The following is a 17618-nucleotide window of genomic DNA, read 5'->3' as shown; positions in this document are numbered from 1 at the left end:
TATTAGCCAAATTATTGGGGGGGAAACACAACAGCCACTCGGTCTTATCCGGGTTGAGCACCAGTTTGTTAGCACTCATCCAGTCCTTAACGGCCTCCAGACCCCGGTTCATCACGTCCACCGCTTCATTGAGTTGGCACGGGGCGGACAGATACAATTGTGTATCGTCCGCATATTGATGGTATTTTATCCCGTGCCTCCGAATGATCTCGCCCAGCGGTTTCATGTATATGTTAAATAGTAGGGGGGATAGGACCGAACCCTGAGGTACTCCACATGTTAGGGGCCTCAGGGACGATCTCTGCCCCCCCACTAACACCGACTGCGACCTGTCCGAGAGGTAGGAGGAGAACCACCGCAAAACAGTGCCTCCCACTCCCACCTCCCGCAGTCGTCGCAGAAGGATACCATGGTCGATGGTATCGAAAGCCGCTGAGAGGTCAAGGAGAACCAGGATGGACGCATAGCCTCCATCTCTGGCCCTCCAGAGATCATCGGTCAATGCGACCAAAGCGGTTTCTGTGCTGTAACCGGGTCTGAAGCCGGACTGGAAGGGGTCAAGATAGCTAGCTTCCTCCAAGGCCCGTCGAAGCTGAAAGGCCACCACCTTCTCAACAACCTTCCCGATAAAGGGAAGGTTGGAGACAGGACGAAAGTTGTTTAAGATGGCTGGATCTAACGATGGTTTCTTTAGGAGGGGTCTCACCACCGCCGTTTTGAGTACGGCGGGGAAGTGCCCCTCCCGAAGGGAGGCGGTGACAACCGCCTGGATCCAGCCATGTGTCACCTCCCTGCTGTTAGCCACCAGCCAGGAGGGACACGGGTCCAGAATACAAGTGGAGGCACTTACAGCTCGGATGGCCTTGTCCACATCCCCAGAGGCAACTTCCTGGAACTCAACCCAGAACTGATGTGGCAAATGATCCTCCTGTGTCTCAGCTGGATCTACTGCGGTGGAGTCCAAGTCCGATCGAAACCGAGCTACTTTGTCCGCCAAGAATTGAGCATAATCCTCGGCCCTGCCCTGCAAGGGGTCTCCCGCATCCCTCCTATTAAGGAGGGAGCGGGTTATCCTGAACAGGGCGGCTGGGCGTGACTCGGCGGACGCAACCAAGGAAGAAATATATGATCTTTTTGCAGTTCTTAATGCTCGGACATAGTCCTTGGTGCAGGTAGTTAAGAGTGCTCGGCTTGCCTCGGACCTATCGGACCTCCACTGGTGCTCTAGGCATCTCCTCCGGCGTTTCTTCTCCCGGAGTTCCTCGGTAAACCAGGGAGCTCTCCGGGATCCACTGACCCGGAGGGGCCGTAGTGGCGCAATCCGGTCGAGAGACTCCGACGCCGCCGAGTGCCAGGCGGCAGCCAGAGTCTCCGCCGAACTGTGGGCGAGGGTATCAGGAATAACCCCAAGCTCCGTCTGGAACCTCAGAGGGTCCATAAGTCGCCTGGGGCGGAACCACCTGGTCGGTTCCTCCTCCCTACGGTGGGGGTTTGGCCTCCGGAAGTCAAGCCTCAGTAGGTAATGGTCTGACCACGACAGGGGTATGATCTCATTACCCCTCAGACCAAGATCACACATCCACTGCTCCGAGAGAAATACGAGGTCGAGCATGTGACCCGCTGCGTGGGTTGGGCCCCGAATTACTTGGGTCAAGCCCATGGCTGTCATGGAAGCCATGAACTCCTGCGCCCCATCAGAGCGTTCACCGAGCGATGGCAAGTTGAAATCCCCCAGAACTATAAGCCTGGGGAACTCAACTGCCAGCTCGGCTACTGACTCGAGGAGCGAGGGGAGGGATGCTGCAACGCAGTTGGGAGGCAGGTACGTTAGCAGCAAACCCACTTGACCCTTGAGGTCCAACTTTATCAGCAGAGACTCACACCCGACAAGCTCCGGAGCAGGGACCCTACGAGGTAACAGAGACTCCCGGATTACAATAGCCACACCGCCACCCCTTCCCTGGGCTCTCGGCTGATGAAGCACCTGAAATCCCTCTGGGCACATCTCTACAAGGGGGACTCCTCCTTCTGTGCCCAGCCAGGTTTCAGTAATACATGCCAGGTCTGCCCTCTCGTCAACAATTAAGTCCCGGACGAGGGGAGCTTTGTGGACAACAGACCTGGCATTTAGCGACAACAGCCTGAGACCAGGGTCCTGAATACTCGCGCCATCTGGTCTTGGAGTGGGACTCCTAGGGCCGGAAGGAGGGATCTCTGTAATGTAGCGAACCCTCCTTCCCCGGTAATGGCCAGCCCTAAGGTCCCCGCCATATCTGCCTCTCCCTGTCACGACCGCTATGCTCCGACCCACTCCCATGTCCATGGTCCCCCCAACCACCCCGGTTCCTCCCGCCTTCCCCAGCAGGTCCTCCGAGTCAAACATACTCATTTATCTACTCTAGCAATTCCCACGTAAAAATTTAAAACATATAAAATACAAGGGTAACAATTACTAAAAGTGGGCCATTCATTCAATTCCAGCCAGCCCCCATACACTCAGCATTCAATTTAAAATTGCGCAGTTATAGTATATAATACTAGTAATGATAATATGGGAACAGTGGAGGAAGCGATGGTCTGCTCCTCTCCCTTCTTATGATCTGGGGAAATGTCCTAAGCCACCAAGTCAAAAGTACATAGTGTATCAGGTGGCTATAGGCAAGCGAGATTAAATATAAGACTCCAAAGTTCATAAACAACATCCGTATAGTCTTGTCCCAGTGGTGGAGGTTAGCGGGCTGTATATTCGAGAGTCTCTTTCCCAAGGACATATAAGGGCCCCAATGTAGGGGACCAGAGTTCGAGGCTAACTTGCACCGCTCTTGGAAATGGAAGGAGAAATGCTGGTATTCTCGGGGCTCAGTCCTTATCCCTGTAGTCGCCATCCTCTATTGCTCCCCGCTAGTTGGCCGCGGTCCTACTCCTCCTACTAGTTAAATGGGCAGGGAGCAAAGTCCGGAGGGGGCTACAGCGACAATAGACAGCAAAGCAGCAGATGATAAATAGTAAAATGGCAACAGATAGTCCAGTGAGCGGAGATAGATCCGAGGGGGAGGGGGGGCGTCTAAGGCAATAGTAAGCACGTCCATTCAATACATAAATTCAGTGCAGCCTCCAACAGCTTCCGACAGCCCCCTTCTTTAAGGTAAAATAAATTAAAATTCACCCCTCTCAGTTCACTAGTCACCAAGACTCACAATCTCAGTCACAACTACTCAGCTCCAGCACAGTCAGCAGGCTGGCCGGAGAAGAGGATGTAAAATGTGATACTGTGAGTCAGCTGTTTGGCGCCGCCATTTCCTCCATATTTTCCTCCACGTTTCTCTTCCAACCTCAGCAGCTGCTGTTCCGCTGCTCTGGGATGGATGATAGATGATAGGACCAGGGGCCAGTAGGTAATTGGCCAGGGGGCTCACCAGCAGCACCAAGGGCTACCAAGAAGGCCAGAGATGGTAAGGGGAGGCTCCGAACAGGCTCCGAACGCCCGCGCGCCGCTCTCACCGCCGCGCGCCGCCGTCGCCGCCGTCCTCGCACAGCTGGGTAGCCCGGGGGTCTTAGGTTCTCCCAAGCGCTGTTCCCAAGGCCAAAAAAGGCCAGAGATCTTGATTGTAGTGCTACCTTTGTTCCGGCATTATCGAAATTACAGATATTCTTCAACTTATGAACAGTTGCTTAGCCACCATTCAAAGTTATGACTGACCTTGTAGGCACAAGGGGCCTACAACCCAGGTTCAAACTTCTGATTGTTGGAGTTACATAACTCCGCACTATTGTACATGGCCTAACTTTGGGCACTCAGCCACATGGTTGAATTTATGACCCTTTGCCATGTTCTGCAGTCACATGACAGTGTTTTACAATAATTTTGCTGAAAACTGGCACACTTACTTCCATTAGTTCACTTAATGACCTCGGTGGTCATTTTATGACCACTACCAAAAAAAGGTAGTAAAATTCACCAACCTATTTTACAACACATGATCATAACAGGCAACTTCCATTAGTCATGTGTCAAGGTCTAAGTGTAGAGTCTTCTTGCAAACACCACTAACCACTATGGCAATTACTGAAAAAGTAAATCATTTTGCACCTGCTTCATTTTTGTGAGTCTTTGTGCATGCGCACAACGTTCGAAAGCTATTTTGAGTTCTCAATGGTAAGTATTAATTTAATCAATAAAATAGAAGATGTACTGTGATGCTGAGTATGTCAACCTGCAATTCTAAAACCTGTGAAATTGAATGTTAACATAGCCAAAATATTGTATTTTATTTATTAATGCTTTGCCATTAGCAACTCAAAGTACCTTTCGAATTGTCTTAGCATGCACAAAAACTCACAACATAAAAATCCACTTTCTTGTGATTAATGGCTATGTATTGTTTGATTCTTTCATGTCCTCCTGTTTTTTTTTAAACAATAAAAAAGGTGGGAAACTGAAGTTTAAACTTCCTTTGTAGGAAAGCCGCCAGCCACTTCCAGCTGAAGAGATGGACCAGATTTGGGAAGACTGCAAGGACATGGGAATACTGATTGGCAAAGGAGGGATGCAATTACAGGTATTGTAAATGTTGAGAATCATATTAAGCTGTGGCCATAGCCAGTTCTTCAGTAGACAGAAGGCTGACCCATGCTGAAGGAAAACGAATGATTTGCATATTAAAAAATATAGGCCTCAAATTACAACCGTTCATTTAGTAACCTTTCAAAGTTACAATGACACTGAAAAAAAGTGATTTATGGCTGTTTTTTCCCCCACTTATGAGCATTACAGCATCCTCATGATCATGTGATCAAAATTTGGACTCTTGACAATTGGCATGCATTTATCACAGTTACAGTGTCCTGGGGTCACGCAATTATCTTTTGTGGCATTCTGACAACAAAGTCAATGGGGAAGCCAGTTTAAAGGCCCGTCCTCTCCCCATTATTCAAGAAAGTAAAGACTCTTGAAACTTGGCCTTTCAAAAGGAACCTTTTATTGAAAAGGGGTGATAGCAGGGCAGGTTCAAAGCAGGCTCTGAAGTCCCTCAGGCCGTACAATTAAGAATAAAGGAATTAGACACCCCTCCCAACAGTCCGGAGTGGATTCAGCCAATACGCAGGTGTGAAGATGTTATTGCACTGGCTGCTCTGAGAAACAGAGAAGGGAGCGTTCTCAGGGCCATCTTCCGACTCTGCTGTCCACATGGCCCACCCCCACTTTACATACACTTACTAGGGGACTGGAGGCTAAAACATATGAGGAACGTTTGCAGGAACTGGGTATGTCCAGTTTAATGAAAAGAAGGACTAGGGGAGACATGATAGCAGTGTTCCAATATCTCAAGGGTTGCCACAAAGAAGAGGGAGTCAAACTATTCTCCAAGGCACCTGAGTGTAGAACAAGAAGCAATGGGTGGAAACTAATCAAGGAGAGAAGCAACTTAGAACCGAGGAGAAATTTCCTGACAGTTAGAACAATTAATCAGTGGAACAGCTTGCCTCCAGAAGTTGTGAATGCCCCAACACTGGAAGTCTTTAAGAAGATATTGGATAGCCATTTATCTGAAACGGTGTAGGGTTTTCTGCCTAGGCAGGGGGTTGGACTAGAAGATCTCCAAGGTCCCTTCCAACTGTGCTATTGTATTACATGCTGTATTGTATTACATGTATTACATTCCCCGAGAAAGGTGAGAAATAGCCAGCGCCAGGCACCAGTTATAAATCAGCTGAAAGGTTATAGATGAATGCAATGCAAAGCAGAAGATACATAGGAAAATATCACGTAAATGTAGCAAGTTATAATACCTCTCCCCACTTCCTCTGAAGAATGGCAGATACACAGATCTGACATCCAGATTCACTGAACAATTAACAATTGCAGTGATTCACTTAACAACAGTGGCAAGAAAGTTCGTAAAATGGGGCAAAACTCACTTAACAGCTATTTTGCTTAGCCATGGATCTTTTGGGCTCAATTGTGGCCATAAGTTAAGGACTATCTATAAGTATTCCTCTGTATGTATTTCAAAATACGGAACTTTACCAGGTTGACTCCAAGTAGTTTAGGATGGTAAAAAACGATTTCAATCTCATCCCGGCTCCTGTGACATCATCCTGTCATTATAATAGTGATGTCACTGGAGCCGGGGTGAAGTTGAAATTGCTTTTTACCATCCTTAATTACTCATCCAGACCTCAAAATAATAAGAAAATGGCCCAGAGGGGAAAAAGATTAGTCAGCCCTGATATAAATAATAGCATGAAGGCAAAGGTAAAGGTTCCCCTCGAGCATGCATGCTAGTCGTTCCTGACTCTAGGGGGCGGTGCTCATCTCCATTTCAAAGCCGAAGAGCCAGCGCTGTCCAAAGATGTCTCCGTGGTCATGTGGCCAGCATGACTAAACGCCAAGGGTGTACGGAACGCTATTACCTTCCCACCAAAGGTGGTCCCTATTTTTCTACTTGCATTTTGACATGCAGCCGCGCGAGTGATTGCGGGTGCACCCCGATTCACCCGCATAACACCTATCCTCCGCGAGCTGCGCTGGCTACCTGTCGATCTCCGGATGCGCTTCAAGGTGCTATTAATCACCCATAAAGCCCTACATGGCAGTGGATCTGGATACTTGAGAGACCGCCTTCTGCCGATTACCTCCCTACGACCTATAAGATCTCATAGACTAGGCCTCCTCCGTATTCCATCGGCCAGCCAATGTCGGCTGGCAACTACAAGGAGGAGGGCCTTCTCAGCAGTAGCCCCGACCCTTTGGAACGAGCTCCCCGTGGAGATTCGTACCCTCTCCACCGTCCAAGCCTTCCGCATAGCCTTGAAGAACTGGCTCGCCCGTCAGGCCTGGGGATAAGGATCGCTACCCCGCCCGAATGATGTATGCATGTTGTTTACTATTTTATTATATGTTGTTGTCTCAATGTTGTATTCCCCCCTCCCTGGTTTTCTGTGAGCCGCCCTGAGTCCCCTCAGGGAAAAGGGCGGCCTACAAATGCAAATAAAACCTCTAAAAAAACCTCTAAACCTCTTTCGAACTGCTAGGGTGGCAGAAGCTGGGACAAGTAACGGGAGCTCACTCTGTTACACGGCGCCAGGGATTCGAACCACTGAATTGCCAACCTTTGTGATAAACAAGCTCAGCGTCTTAGCCACTGAGCCACCACGTCCCTTAAATAATATCATATCAATGCATAAATAAGGCATTTTTGTCAAAAAAGGAACACATACAACTGTCTGTGCATGAAATTGTATCTGAGGTTTGTTTCCAAGCCTGCTTTGTTCCAGGTATATTAGCCTGTGCATGAAAACACAGGGAGTTCTCAACTTATGATCATAATTGAACCCAGATTTCTGTCGTTAAGTCATGCTGGTTATTAAGTGGTCCATTGTCACAATGTTTTTTTTTTTGCCAGAAACCAAAAATGCCCATTTCTGGCAAAAAATATTGTGAATCAGCCTTGTAGCCACATGTCACTGTAAATGTGGGCAGATTGCCCAGCACTATAAAATGATCGTATGAGAAGGGATGGGGCTGGCCATATCTACCCCCTTTTTAAAAAAGGCTTGCAAAATACTGTATTTTTCAGCGTATAAGATACACCTTTCCCCCCCAAAAAGAGGGTGATACACTGTATTAAACACTGAATACAGCATTTTTGGCCTCCTGAAACCCACGTCCCCTTCACAAAAATGGATGTGCAGAGGGTTTGGGAGGCCTGCAAAGTGCTTCCAGGGGTTGGGGAGGGCAAAAATGAGGGAAAAACGGACCAGTGTTTGCTCGCTTTTGGCCCTCCCGGCCCCCAGGAGCACTTTGCAGTCCTCTTAAACTTTCTGCATTCCCCGTTTTTCACAAAAAATGAGGCGTGCAGAGGGTTTGGAAGGTCTGCAGAGTGCAAAAACTTTTTTTAAAAATTTACCTCTTCAAAATCTTGGTGCTTGTTATATTCCGCTGCATCTCATACTCAGAAAAATACAGTATATTGTAGAGCAGCACCATACAGATGGATCAATACATTTAGCTTGTGGTAGGCTGGAATTGTTTTAGCTTGGTCCATCCCCATCCACTGCCCCTTAAGCGGCAACTGCACAGTATGTTGCTTTGTGACTATATCTACTGCCAAAACATCTCAACTACTAAATAAGTTTCTTCTCTGTATAATATTTTCCCTCTTTTTTTTTCCCTTCCCCAAGACATTTAGAATTAAACCTCCGATGTGCATTACTAAGGAAGATGCAGATTTTGCAGTAGCTGTCTTCCAGGAAGCATTAATAAGACATGTGGAAAGAACAGCTGGAAAATAAGAGAATTTACACACACGGATCCAAGATGCATTGGACTCACTGTGAATAAATCCATGAACCAGAACTCATTACCTGAAGCACTGAGTCATAATTGTTGGTTTTTTTTGAGATTTGCTTAAGGTTATATACAGAAAGCAGAAGGCTTCTTAGCCTGCAACTCCATTTGGCTGTTTTATAACTTGTGCAGCAGCTGGACGATATGTCCATAATTGATTTGCAAAAGCCCAGCAGATGTTTTGGCTGAACACACGGGAGCCTTCTTCCTCTCTACACAAAGGGATTTTAAGATTGAGTGCTTCTGAGGGGGAAATTGCTGGAAACAGGTTTGAAAAAAACAGCTGAGCAGCAGAATATAAATTCTTTCCAATCCTCTGCCATAAGGGCACTAGCTAATTCTGTTGCCATTTCGCTTTGAATTCCAGGTGGGAAAACACATACCCAAATCCTTGCCTGTTTTGACAATTTCATAAAGGTAAAGTCGAGAACTACTAGCACATATGTGCGAGGGGAACCTTTACCTTTAATTTCATAAAGCAAAAAGTGGAAGGTGGAAACACTGCGGTATGTTGGACAAATTTTTGCATATTACAACTGTATCCAGCAGTCGCATCTGGAATTTTAAAGAGCCCTGACATACATAAAAAGGCAGTAAACTGATACAGAATATGAATTAAATGCCAACAATTTTGAGTTATAAGGATCAGATGAAGAAATAATTCTTCATGAGATGTTCATGACACGTGGACACGTGTGAAAGTATCTCATTTTGACCTGTTAAAGCAGCTGCATCTTTTTCCAGACACTCATGGATGGGCTGCTGGGGGGGGGGAGCGCAGGTGTTCAGGAGAACCTCTAACTAAGATTCTGTGCAGTTTGAAGAACCCCCAAATCCCACTCCTGGCTGGCCCTGCCCACCACACTCCGCCCCTCCAAGGAGTCTCCACGTGGCCCATAGATGGAGGTAAGCACAAGGCATGCATGGAGGCTCGGGAAGGGCAAAAAATGGGCCTATCAGAAGTTCGGGAACGCTGGAAATGGGCCTGTTTCCAGCCTCCAGAGGGCCTCCAAAACCTGGGGAGGCCGTTTTTCACCCTCCTGGAGGCTAGAAGAAAGCCTCCAGAGCCCTGGGAGGGCAAAAACAAGCCCCCCACACTGTGGTTCAGGGGGCTGACTAGGCCATGCCCACCACGGCCACATCCACCCAGCAACCGGGGAAGAGAACACCTTGCTAAAATTTTTGAAGCCCACCCCTGCAAATCCTACCACAAATTTCTGAGGGGCAACAAACACTTCCCCACCAGCGAGAACAGAATGAAGGTTTAATGCTGATTAGTGCTTTACTAGTCTTAGCATATAGTAAGATAAAGGAATTTCAACTCTTAGCTCTTGGATCAGGGATGAGAAAACTAATGCCAAATTGATACTTGCAAATTTTGCTGTCCAGGCTAACTCAGATGGCTCTGAACAGAAGAATCGTATGGAGATCCTGAACTTCCCCCCAACTAGATAATTTACCCGTCTCTTTCGCTGAAGAACAGAATACAGCAAGAACAAGAGAGCTACAGTTTCCCAAATATATTTTATAGCAGTGCTTTTCAATCAGTGGTTGAATGTCTATGGAGATTATCTCAGTCATCCTGGTCATGGTTGTCCCAAAGGTTGTTTCTTCAAGAGGCAACTGGACTTTCTGGTTTTTCTTTGAAAACGATTCGCTTCTCATCCAAGATTTCTCCAGCTCTGACTGGATGGTGGGTAATTTGCACTACTCAGGTGACCCTGAGGATAGATAAACCTCCAGGTGGCCTTGATGACTTGTCAAAAGAATGCAAATGGCCAGCTCTCTGCAAGGAGTACACATCCTTCCATTCCCCAAGAGTCTTCTTGGATGACAAGTGAAACATCTTCAAAGAAAGTCCAGTTGCCTCTTAAAAAAGCACTTTTGAGTTGTTGAATATATGCCACAAGAGGAACGCAAATGACTAGCACATACGTGTGAACTCTACATGGGGCTGCCCCTGAAGAGTGTTCGGAGACTACAATTGGTCCAGAATGCAGCTGCGTGAGCGATACTGGGTGTACCGAGATACACCCATGTTACACCCATCCTCCATGAGCTGCACTGGCTCCCCATCGGTCTCCGAACGCACTTCAAGGTGCTGGTTATCTCTGTAGCTGCCCCGGCCCTATGGAACGATCTACCCCCAGAGATCCAGACCCTCCCCACTCTCTCGGCCTTCCGAAAGTCTACTAAGACCTGGCTGTTCTGGCAGGCCTGGGGCTGTTGACCTCATGAACGAGGTCCAGCCCCACTAAGGTTGATTGCATGATGTGTCTTTTTAATTTGTTTTCTCTCTATTTTAAATTTTGTAGTATTCTTTTTAGAATTTTTTTATGTAAGCTGCCCAGAGTCCTTCGGGATTGGGCGGCATATAAATTTATTAAACTTTAAACTGAACATATCATCTATCAATCAATCAATCAATTAATCAATCAATCTATCAATCAATCAATCAATTAATCAATCAATCTATCAATCAATCAATCTATATCTATCTATCTATTATCTATCTATCTATCTATCATCTATCTATCTATCTCTATCTATCTATCTATCATCTATCTATCTATTATCTATCTATCATCTATCTATCTATCTATCTATCTATCTATATCTATCTATCTATCATCTATCTATCTATTATCTATCTATCTATCTATCATCTATATCTATTATCTATCTATCATCTATCTATCTATCATCTATCTATCTATCTATCTATCTATCTATCTATCTATCTATCTATCTATCTATCTATCTACCTACCTACCTACCTACCTACCTACCTACCTACCTACCTACCTACCTACCTATCTACCCACCCACCCACCCACCCACCTACCTATCAGGGGTGGGTTCCGGCAGTCACTACTGCTGGTTTGCTCATACAATAACAGAATATCTTTAAAGTTACGCTTTTGCCTAGAAAATGTTTGTTCCTATCATGGTTGTTAGCAAGCCCCTTTTCACGGAGTGAGGGGCGGCACTAGTGATCTTCTGGCTGACAGCCAACCCAGGTTTGGGCTAAATGAATATAGGCAGGCTGGTAGCAAAAAGGTGCATTTAATTGTAAAGGGGACATCGCAAGATGAAGTGAATAGTGCAATTTTTCAAAACAAACAGAAATGTACAGTAAAATAATTTATTTCCTTTGCCTGTACAGGTAGGTTTTTACAAATCTAAGGAGCGGGAAGGCTCTCTTTATGAACAATCTGGAGGCTTTTAGCCCAATTTATGAAACAAAATACAGATACGAACAGATACTGTTATCAAGTGCTGCACAGGTTCAAATGTGTTTCTGCTCTGTTTATGGCTGGGCCCAGCAGTCTTCATCCCGGTTAAGTCACACGGGAAAAGCCTGCCTCTCTTTGGGCCAACAAGGTGCCTTTGGATGTGACAATAACCCCACAGTTCTCGAGGCTTTCCAGAAAACCCTATCTGTTTCTCCGCTTTTCTTTCTTGCTTCTGCTGCTGGTGGCTGTGTTGGCAGTGGAGGCGGCTAACGCTTTGGCATGCCCCGTGGTTTTCAGGTGTTCAAACAATTTGTTCCGCGACTGAAATTCACAGCTGCAGGTAACACACTGCAGGGGGCCCTCAGGCTGTAAAGGGAAAAGCAGAAAAAACAAACACAGGAAGAACGTTATTACCATTAATTTATAATATACTAGCCGATAATTCAGCGTTGCCCGGGTATCTTTTTATAGGGGGAAAATGTCCGGACCAAACGTAATTTCTAATGTTGGATTTTCCCCCTTACCGGAGAGAGCCCCCTTATGGAGTACTGTGAAGCTGTTGCCACGACAACTCCACTGTTGCTGCACAGTAAAAGCCATTTTACAGCAATACAGTAGAAGCCATTTTAAAGCACAACAGGCTGTATCTTAACAGATCAACCCCCCCCCCAAGGGTTTTAGGGGTGTCTTACCCCCCACAATAATTCTTTCCAGAGAGTAAGTCATCTGTGTACCAAGTATGGTTGAAATTGTTCGAGGCGTTCCAGAGTTATGCTGGAACACACACACAGAGCCACTTTATTTATTTTATATCTATATAAATGAGAATCTCCATAGCCATTTACCATTAATATAGCATTTCTTTGATGACAGCAAAAATGTAGTAAAAGAATCACTTGATTGGAGTAGACTAAGCCTGGTTAGACCTACATTGGCCTCAAAACATATTTCTACAAGCTTGCAAGCAGGCAGAAAAAGAAAACAGCCACTTGATTGAGTATCACCATCCGGTTCTCAACTATATAATGATCTATCACTATTGTTGCATGTACATGGTGGTGCAGTGGTTAGAGTGCAGTACTGCAGGCTACTTCTGCTGACTGCCAGATGCCTGCAATTTGGCAGTTCAAATCTCACCCGGCTCAAGCTTGACTCAGCTTTTCATCCTTCCAAGGTAAAATGAGGAACCAGATTGATGGGAGCAATAGGCTGACTATGTTAACCGCTTAGAGAGGGCTGCAAAGCACTGTAAAGCGGTATATAAGTCTAAGTGCTATTGCAATTACTACACTGATGGGTTATGCGCCAGAGACAAATTCCTTGTGTGTCTAATCACACTTGGCCAATAAAAAATTCTAATTATATTGTCTCTAAACTGGGAGGGTCATTGCTCTACCGGCTAATAGTTGTTGCTAAACTTAAGATTTAAAGCTGGTCATCCTTTCTAGACAGCTACAGACCTTAAATGAATGATCAACAAGTTTGTTCCCAGGCTGAAAGTTGGCTAAGACAGAACAATGGGGCATATATAAGAAGGCGCTAAATCTTGGTGATTTAGACATGTCCATGTAATTTTCTGGGTAGCAATATACAAGTGGTTTGCTCTTGTCTTTTTTCAAGATCCTTCTGGACTTTCCCGTTCCACAGCTGTAGAATTTTTGGCTATCTTTCACCCAAGTTATAAGCATATCTAACACTGCTTAGTTGTTTCTTTAAAAAGAGGACAAGTGAAGTAGGCAGAGTTCTAGTTTTGAAGCGGTCACATTTAGAGTTTGGGGAACATGTTAAGAAGAAAAAAAGAAAAAAAGCACAAGAAGATGGCAGAATTTGGCCAATCTTGGTTGTCTTCAAAAGCTACATACGGAGAGTCCTGGTTGGTATCTGACTAGAGCAGGGGAGTCAAATGCAATTTCAATGAGGGCTGCATCAGCGTTGTGTTTGACCTCAGGGAGGCAGGGTGGGTGTGGCCAGCTTGACATCACTTGCGTCGGGAGCGCCTGTGGTGACCCGAGCGCTCTGTCAGCGAAAACAGGCTCCCTAGCTCCGTTTTCAGCTGCGATGGCCTCGTGCAACCCTCTGTCAGCAAAAACGAAGCTCGGGAGAGCTGCACGTGGCTCTCCCGAGTTCCGTCTTTGCTGGCAGAGGCACCGTGGGCCTGTCCTTTGCTGCTTCCAGGACGGCCCCGCGGACCAGATCTAAGCAGCCCATGGGCCAGATCCACCCTGTGGGCCTTGAGTTTGACATGCCTGCACTAGAGGAATACAGGTAGTTCTCAACGTATGACAATTGAGCCCAAAATTTATGTCGTTAAAGGAGACATTTGTTAAGTGAATTTTGCCCCATTTTACGACCAAGGTTAAGTGAATAACTGCAGTTGTTAAGTTAGTAACAGGGTTGTTAAAGGAACCTGAACAACCCCCCACCCCCCAATGAATTTGGTTGTCAGAAGGCCACAAAAGATAATCACATGACCCCAGGACATAGCAATGGCCATAAGAATCAGTTGCCTAGTTTCTGCATTTTGATTTTGTAACCCTGGGACTGCGCCAATGGTTGCAAGTGTGAAAAGCACTCATAAGTCACTTTTTTCAATGCCATTGTAGCTTCGAATGGTCACCAAAAAAACTGTTGTAAGCAGAGGACTACCTGTACTAGAAAAATCCAGGGCTGTAAACTAAATGAGAAATTAAAACAGGTTTCAAAAGAAGAATACAATACAATACAATAGCAGAGTGGGAAGGAACCTTGGAGGTCTTCTACTCCAATCCCCTGCTTAGGCAGAAAACTCTATACCATTTCAGACAAATGGCTATCCAACATCTTCTTTAAAACTTCCAGTGTTGGAGCATTCACAGCTTCTGGAATCAAGTTGTTCCACTCATTAATTGTCCTAATTGTCTAAACCAGGGCTGTCAAACTCCCAGCCCACGGGCCAGATGTGTCACACACTTGCCATGCCCATGCCCAGTTTCTAATAAATCTAATAAACCAACCAAACCAACCAGTTTAGGGGGAGCCCAATACGTCACGCTGTAGTGCTCATCTCCGTTTCAAAGCTGAAGAGCCAGTGTTGTCCAAAGACATCTCCATGGTCATGTGGCCAGCATGACTAAATGCCGAAGGCACACGGAATGCTATTACCTTCCCAACACGGGTAGTTCTTATTTTTCTACTTGCATTTTTTACGTGCTTTCAAACTGCTAGGTTGGCAGAAGCTGGGACAAGTAATGGGAGCTCAGTCCGTTACACGGCGCTGGGGATTCAAACCACCAAACTGCCGACCTTTCTGATCGACAAACTCAACGTCTTAGCACTGAGCCACCCTGTTCCTCGTTTTCATTAAACACATACACAAAAAAAGGGGGTGGGGGAATTGCCTTTAGATACAGTTAGGACTTGAGGCCAAAAATAGTAACCTGTTTTGTCCGAGTTCATCTCTTCTACATACCTTTACCTGGTCCTCTGAAGAAGCCTTTGCAGATGTTTTCTTGGCCTCTTTTGCTTTCTTTCCTTTACCTTTAGGATTGCTAAAATAATAAAGACATTCTTAGTCTCCGAGCAGACTGAAATACAGTCTATATAAAACATTTTCCCAAGTCAGAACCTTTTACTGGATTACTGTAACGCGCTCTACATGGGGCTGCCCCTGAAGAGTGCTCGAAGACTGCAGTTGGTCCAGAATGCAGCCGCGTGAGCGATAGTGGGTGTACCTAGATACACCCACGTTACACCTATCCTCCGCGAGCTGCACTGGCTCCCCATTGGTCTCCGGACACGCTTTAAGGTGCTAGTTGTTACTTTTAAAGCCCTACATGGTTTAGGACCTGGCTACCTGAGAGACCGCCTCCTGCCATTTACCTCCCAAAGACCGATAAGATCGCACAGATTGGGCCTCCTCCGGGTGCCATCGGCCGGTCAATGTCGGTTGGTGAATCCCCGGGGGAGGGCCTTCTCTGTTGCTGCCCCGGCCCATGGAACGATCTCCCTGTAGAGATCCGGACCCTCACTACTCTTCCGGCCTTCCGTAAAGCTACTAAGACCTGGCTGTTCCGGCAGGCCTGGGACTGTTGATGAGTATTCAGCCCCACTCTAAGCAGTATGCATGATGTTTAAGCAGTATGCATGATTTTTAAATAATTGTATTCTTATTTTAATTTTTATATATGTCCCTTGTTTTGTCTGTAAGCCGCCCAGAGTCCCTAGGGAGTGGGCGGCATACAAATGTTAATAAACCTTAAACCTTTATGTTTCACTAGCAACAACTCCCTTCGGTATCAGGTTTACCTTTTCACTTCAGTTTTGGAATCTACTGCAGGCGCTGAATTCTCTGAATTGTAGCTTTTGCTGGCATTTTCTGATTCGGGAGATACCCTCTCTGGGTCACTGCTGCTCACGGGCTGTGGCTCTTCGACTTGCGGCTCAGGGCTGCTGTCCTTGGGAGGATCCTCCTGGGTCTGTCGAGAAGAATACGAGAGCCTTCAGAGAAAGAATGGGAGATAATGGCCTAGATACAGGTAGTCCTCGACTTAAGACCACAGTTGAGACCAAAATTTCTGTGGTTAAGCGAGACGTTTTTATTTGGTGAGTTTTGCTCCATTTTACAACCTTCCTTGCCACTGTTGTTGTGAATCATTGCAGTTGATAAGTTAGCAAGCCAGTTGTTAAGCGAATCCGGCTTTTCCCATTGACTTTGCTTGTCGGAAGGTAGCAAAAGGAGATCACATAGCAATAAGCAATAACACTTAAGACTTATATCAGTGTTTCTCAACCTTGGTGACTTTAAGTCCTGTGGACTTCAACTCCCAGAATCCCCCAGCTGGCTGGGGGATTCTGGGAGTTGAAGTCCACAGGACTTAAAGTCGCCAAGGTTGAGAAACACTGACTTATATACTACTTTACAGTGCTTTGCAGCCCTCTCTAAGCGGTTCACAGAGTCAGCCTATTGCCCCCAATAATTTGGGTCCTCATTTTACCCACCTTGGAAGGACGGAAGGCTGAGTCAACCTTGAGCCTGGTGAGATTCGAACTGCCAAACTGCAGTCAGCAGAAGTAGCCAGCAGTACTGACTGCTAACCATTGCGCCACCGCAGCTCACATGACCTTGGGACACAGCAACGATCATAAATATGAACCCGTTGCCAATCATCTGAATTTTGACCATGTGATCACAGGGATGCTGCAAAGATTATAACTTTGATAAATGGTCGTAAGTCACATTTTTCAATGGCGTGGTAACTTTGAATGGCCACTAAAGGAAATGTAAGCAGAGGACTATGTCCGTACGTCCTTCACGATCACAACAAGATCTGCAAAGTCTGTTTGCAAGAGGAAGGAAATCATGCTAGAACATCACCGACATGCAAACTAATCTTCTCCAGCCTGATGCCCTCCAGGTGCTACAAAATGGTCATCAACTGGGAAAAAAACTGACCACTTGGGGAACACCTTTATGTATTTTCAACGTGGGCACTGTTAAATCCGTTCCCATTCAAGGAAGCTGTTCTGACCGAGGCTTCCCAAGAACATGAAGCAAACTCCTTGTCCCGACAAAAAACCCATTTATTAATTTACTGTGAATTCTGCTCATGCACATCCAGCAAAGTCTTTCAAGGGAGGATTTACAGTCACAGACCTTCTCTGGCTTGGAGAACTGCCAGGCTGATATCTGCAAAACTTGGCAAGGAGTCTGGGAGAGTCCCGAACCAATTAAGCGAAATAACTGTCTCCTGCAAACTCCACTCCCCTTTTGCTCCTCTTTTATTTCCTCTGGGAGGGGCCATTCATTGTCCACCTTATCTGTAAACCCCTGTTCTTTAGCTGTTCCCTTTGTCTGGCAACTCTGCGCATGCGCACTCTGGGAACAGGCTCCAGCTGTTCGTCTGCCTCACTGATGTCTGACTCTGAAGGCAGCTGATAACTGGTATACGGCTCTGCCCCCCCCCCCACCTGCCTCTGACGCAGAGCCCTCATCAGAGCCTTCCCCAGACTCCAGGACTGGCCCATGTTCCTCCCCAACCTCCTCACTGTCCGAA

General features: G+C 46.3%; 2 protein-coding genes across 2 annotated transcripts in view; one reads left to right on the top strand and one right to left on the bottom strand.

Moving 5' to 3' along the window:
- The window catches only part of AGXT2 (alanine--glyoxylate aminotransferase 2), a 42825-nt gene extending 34495 nt beyond the window's left edge, over positions 1–8330 (top strand). The window contains exons 13-14 of the mRNA XM_087715401.1: positions 4461–4559; positions 8185–8330. Of these exons, the coding sequence (XP_087571527.1) occupies positions 4461–4559; positions 8185–8295 (210 nt within the window). The 3' untranslated portion in view covers positions 8296–8330. The remainder of the gene's footprint in view (positions 1–4460; positions 4560–8184) is intronic.
- A 3153-nt stretch (positions 8331–11483) lies between these two features.
- DNAJC21 (DnaJ heat shock protein family (Hsp40) member C21) overlaps positions 11484–17618 on the bottom strand; it is a 31425-nt gene continuing 25290 nt past the window's right edge. Inside the window, exons 10-12 of the mRNA XM_087715400.1 lie at positions 15871–16040; positions 15035–15113; positions 11484–11952 (exon numbers count right to left, since the gene is read on the bottom strand). Of these exons, the coding sequence (XP_087571526.1) occupies positions 11788–11952; positions 15035–15113; positions 15871–16040 (414 nt within the window). The 3' untranslated portion in view covers positions 11484–11787. The remainder of the gene's footprint in view (positions 11953–15034; positions 15114–15870; positions 16041–17618) is intronic.

The sequence above is a fragment of the Thamnophis sirtalis genome, unplaced genomic scaffold (genome assembly GCF_051295495.1).
Source record: "Thamnophis sirtalis isolate CommonGarterSnake01/CBP01778 unplaced genomic scaffold, rThaSir2_p1.2 scaffold_5, whole genome shotgun sequence".
NCBI lineage: Eukaryota > Metazoa > Chordata > Lepidosauria > Squamata > Natricidae > Thamnophis > Thamnophis sirtalis.
This window is presented reverse-complemented; position numbering and strand designations above follow the sequence as displayed.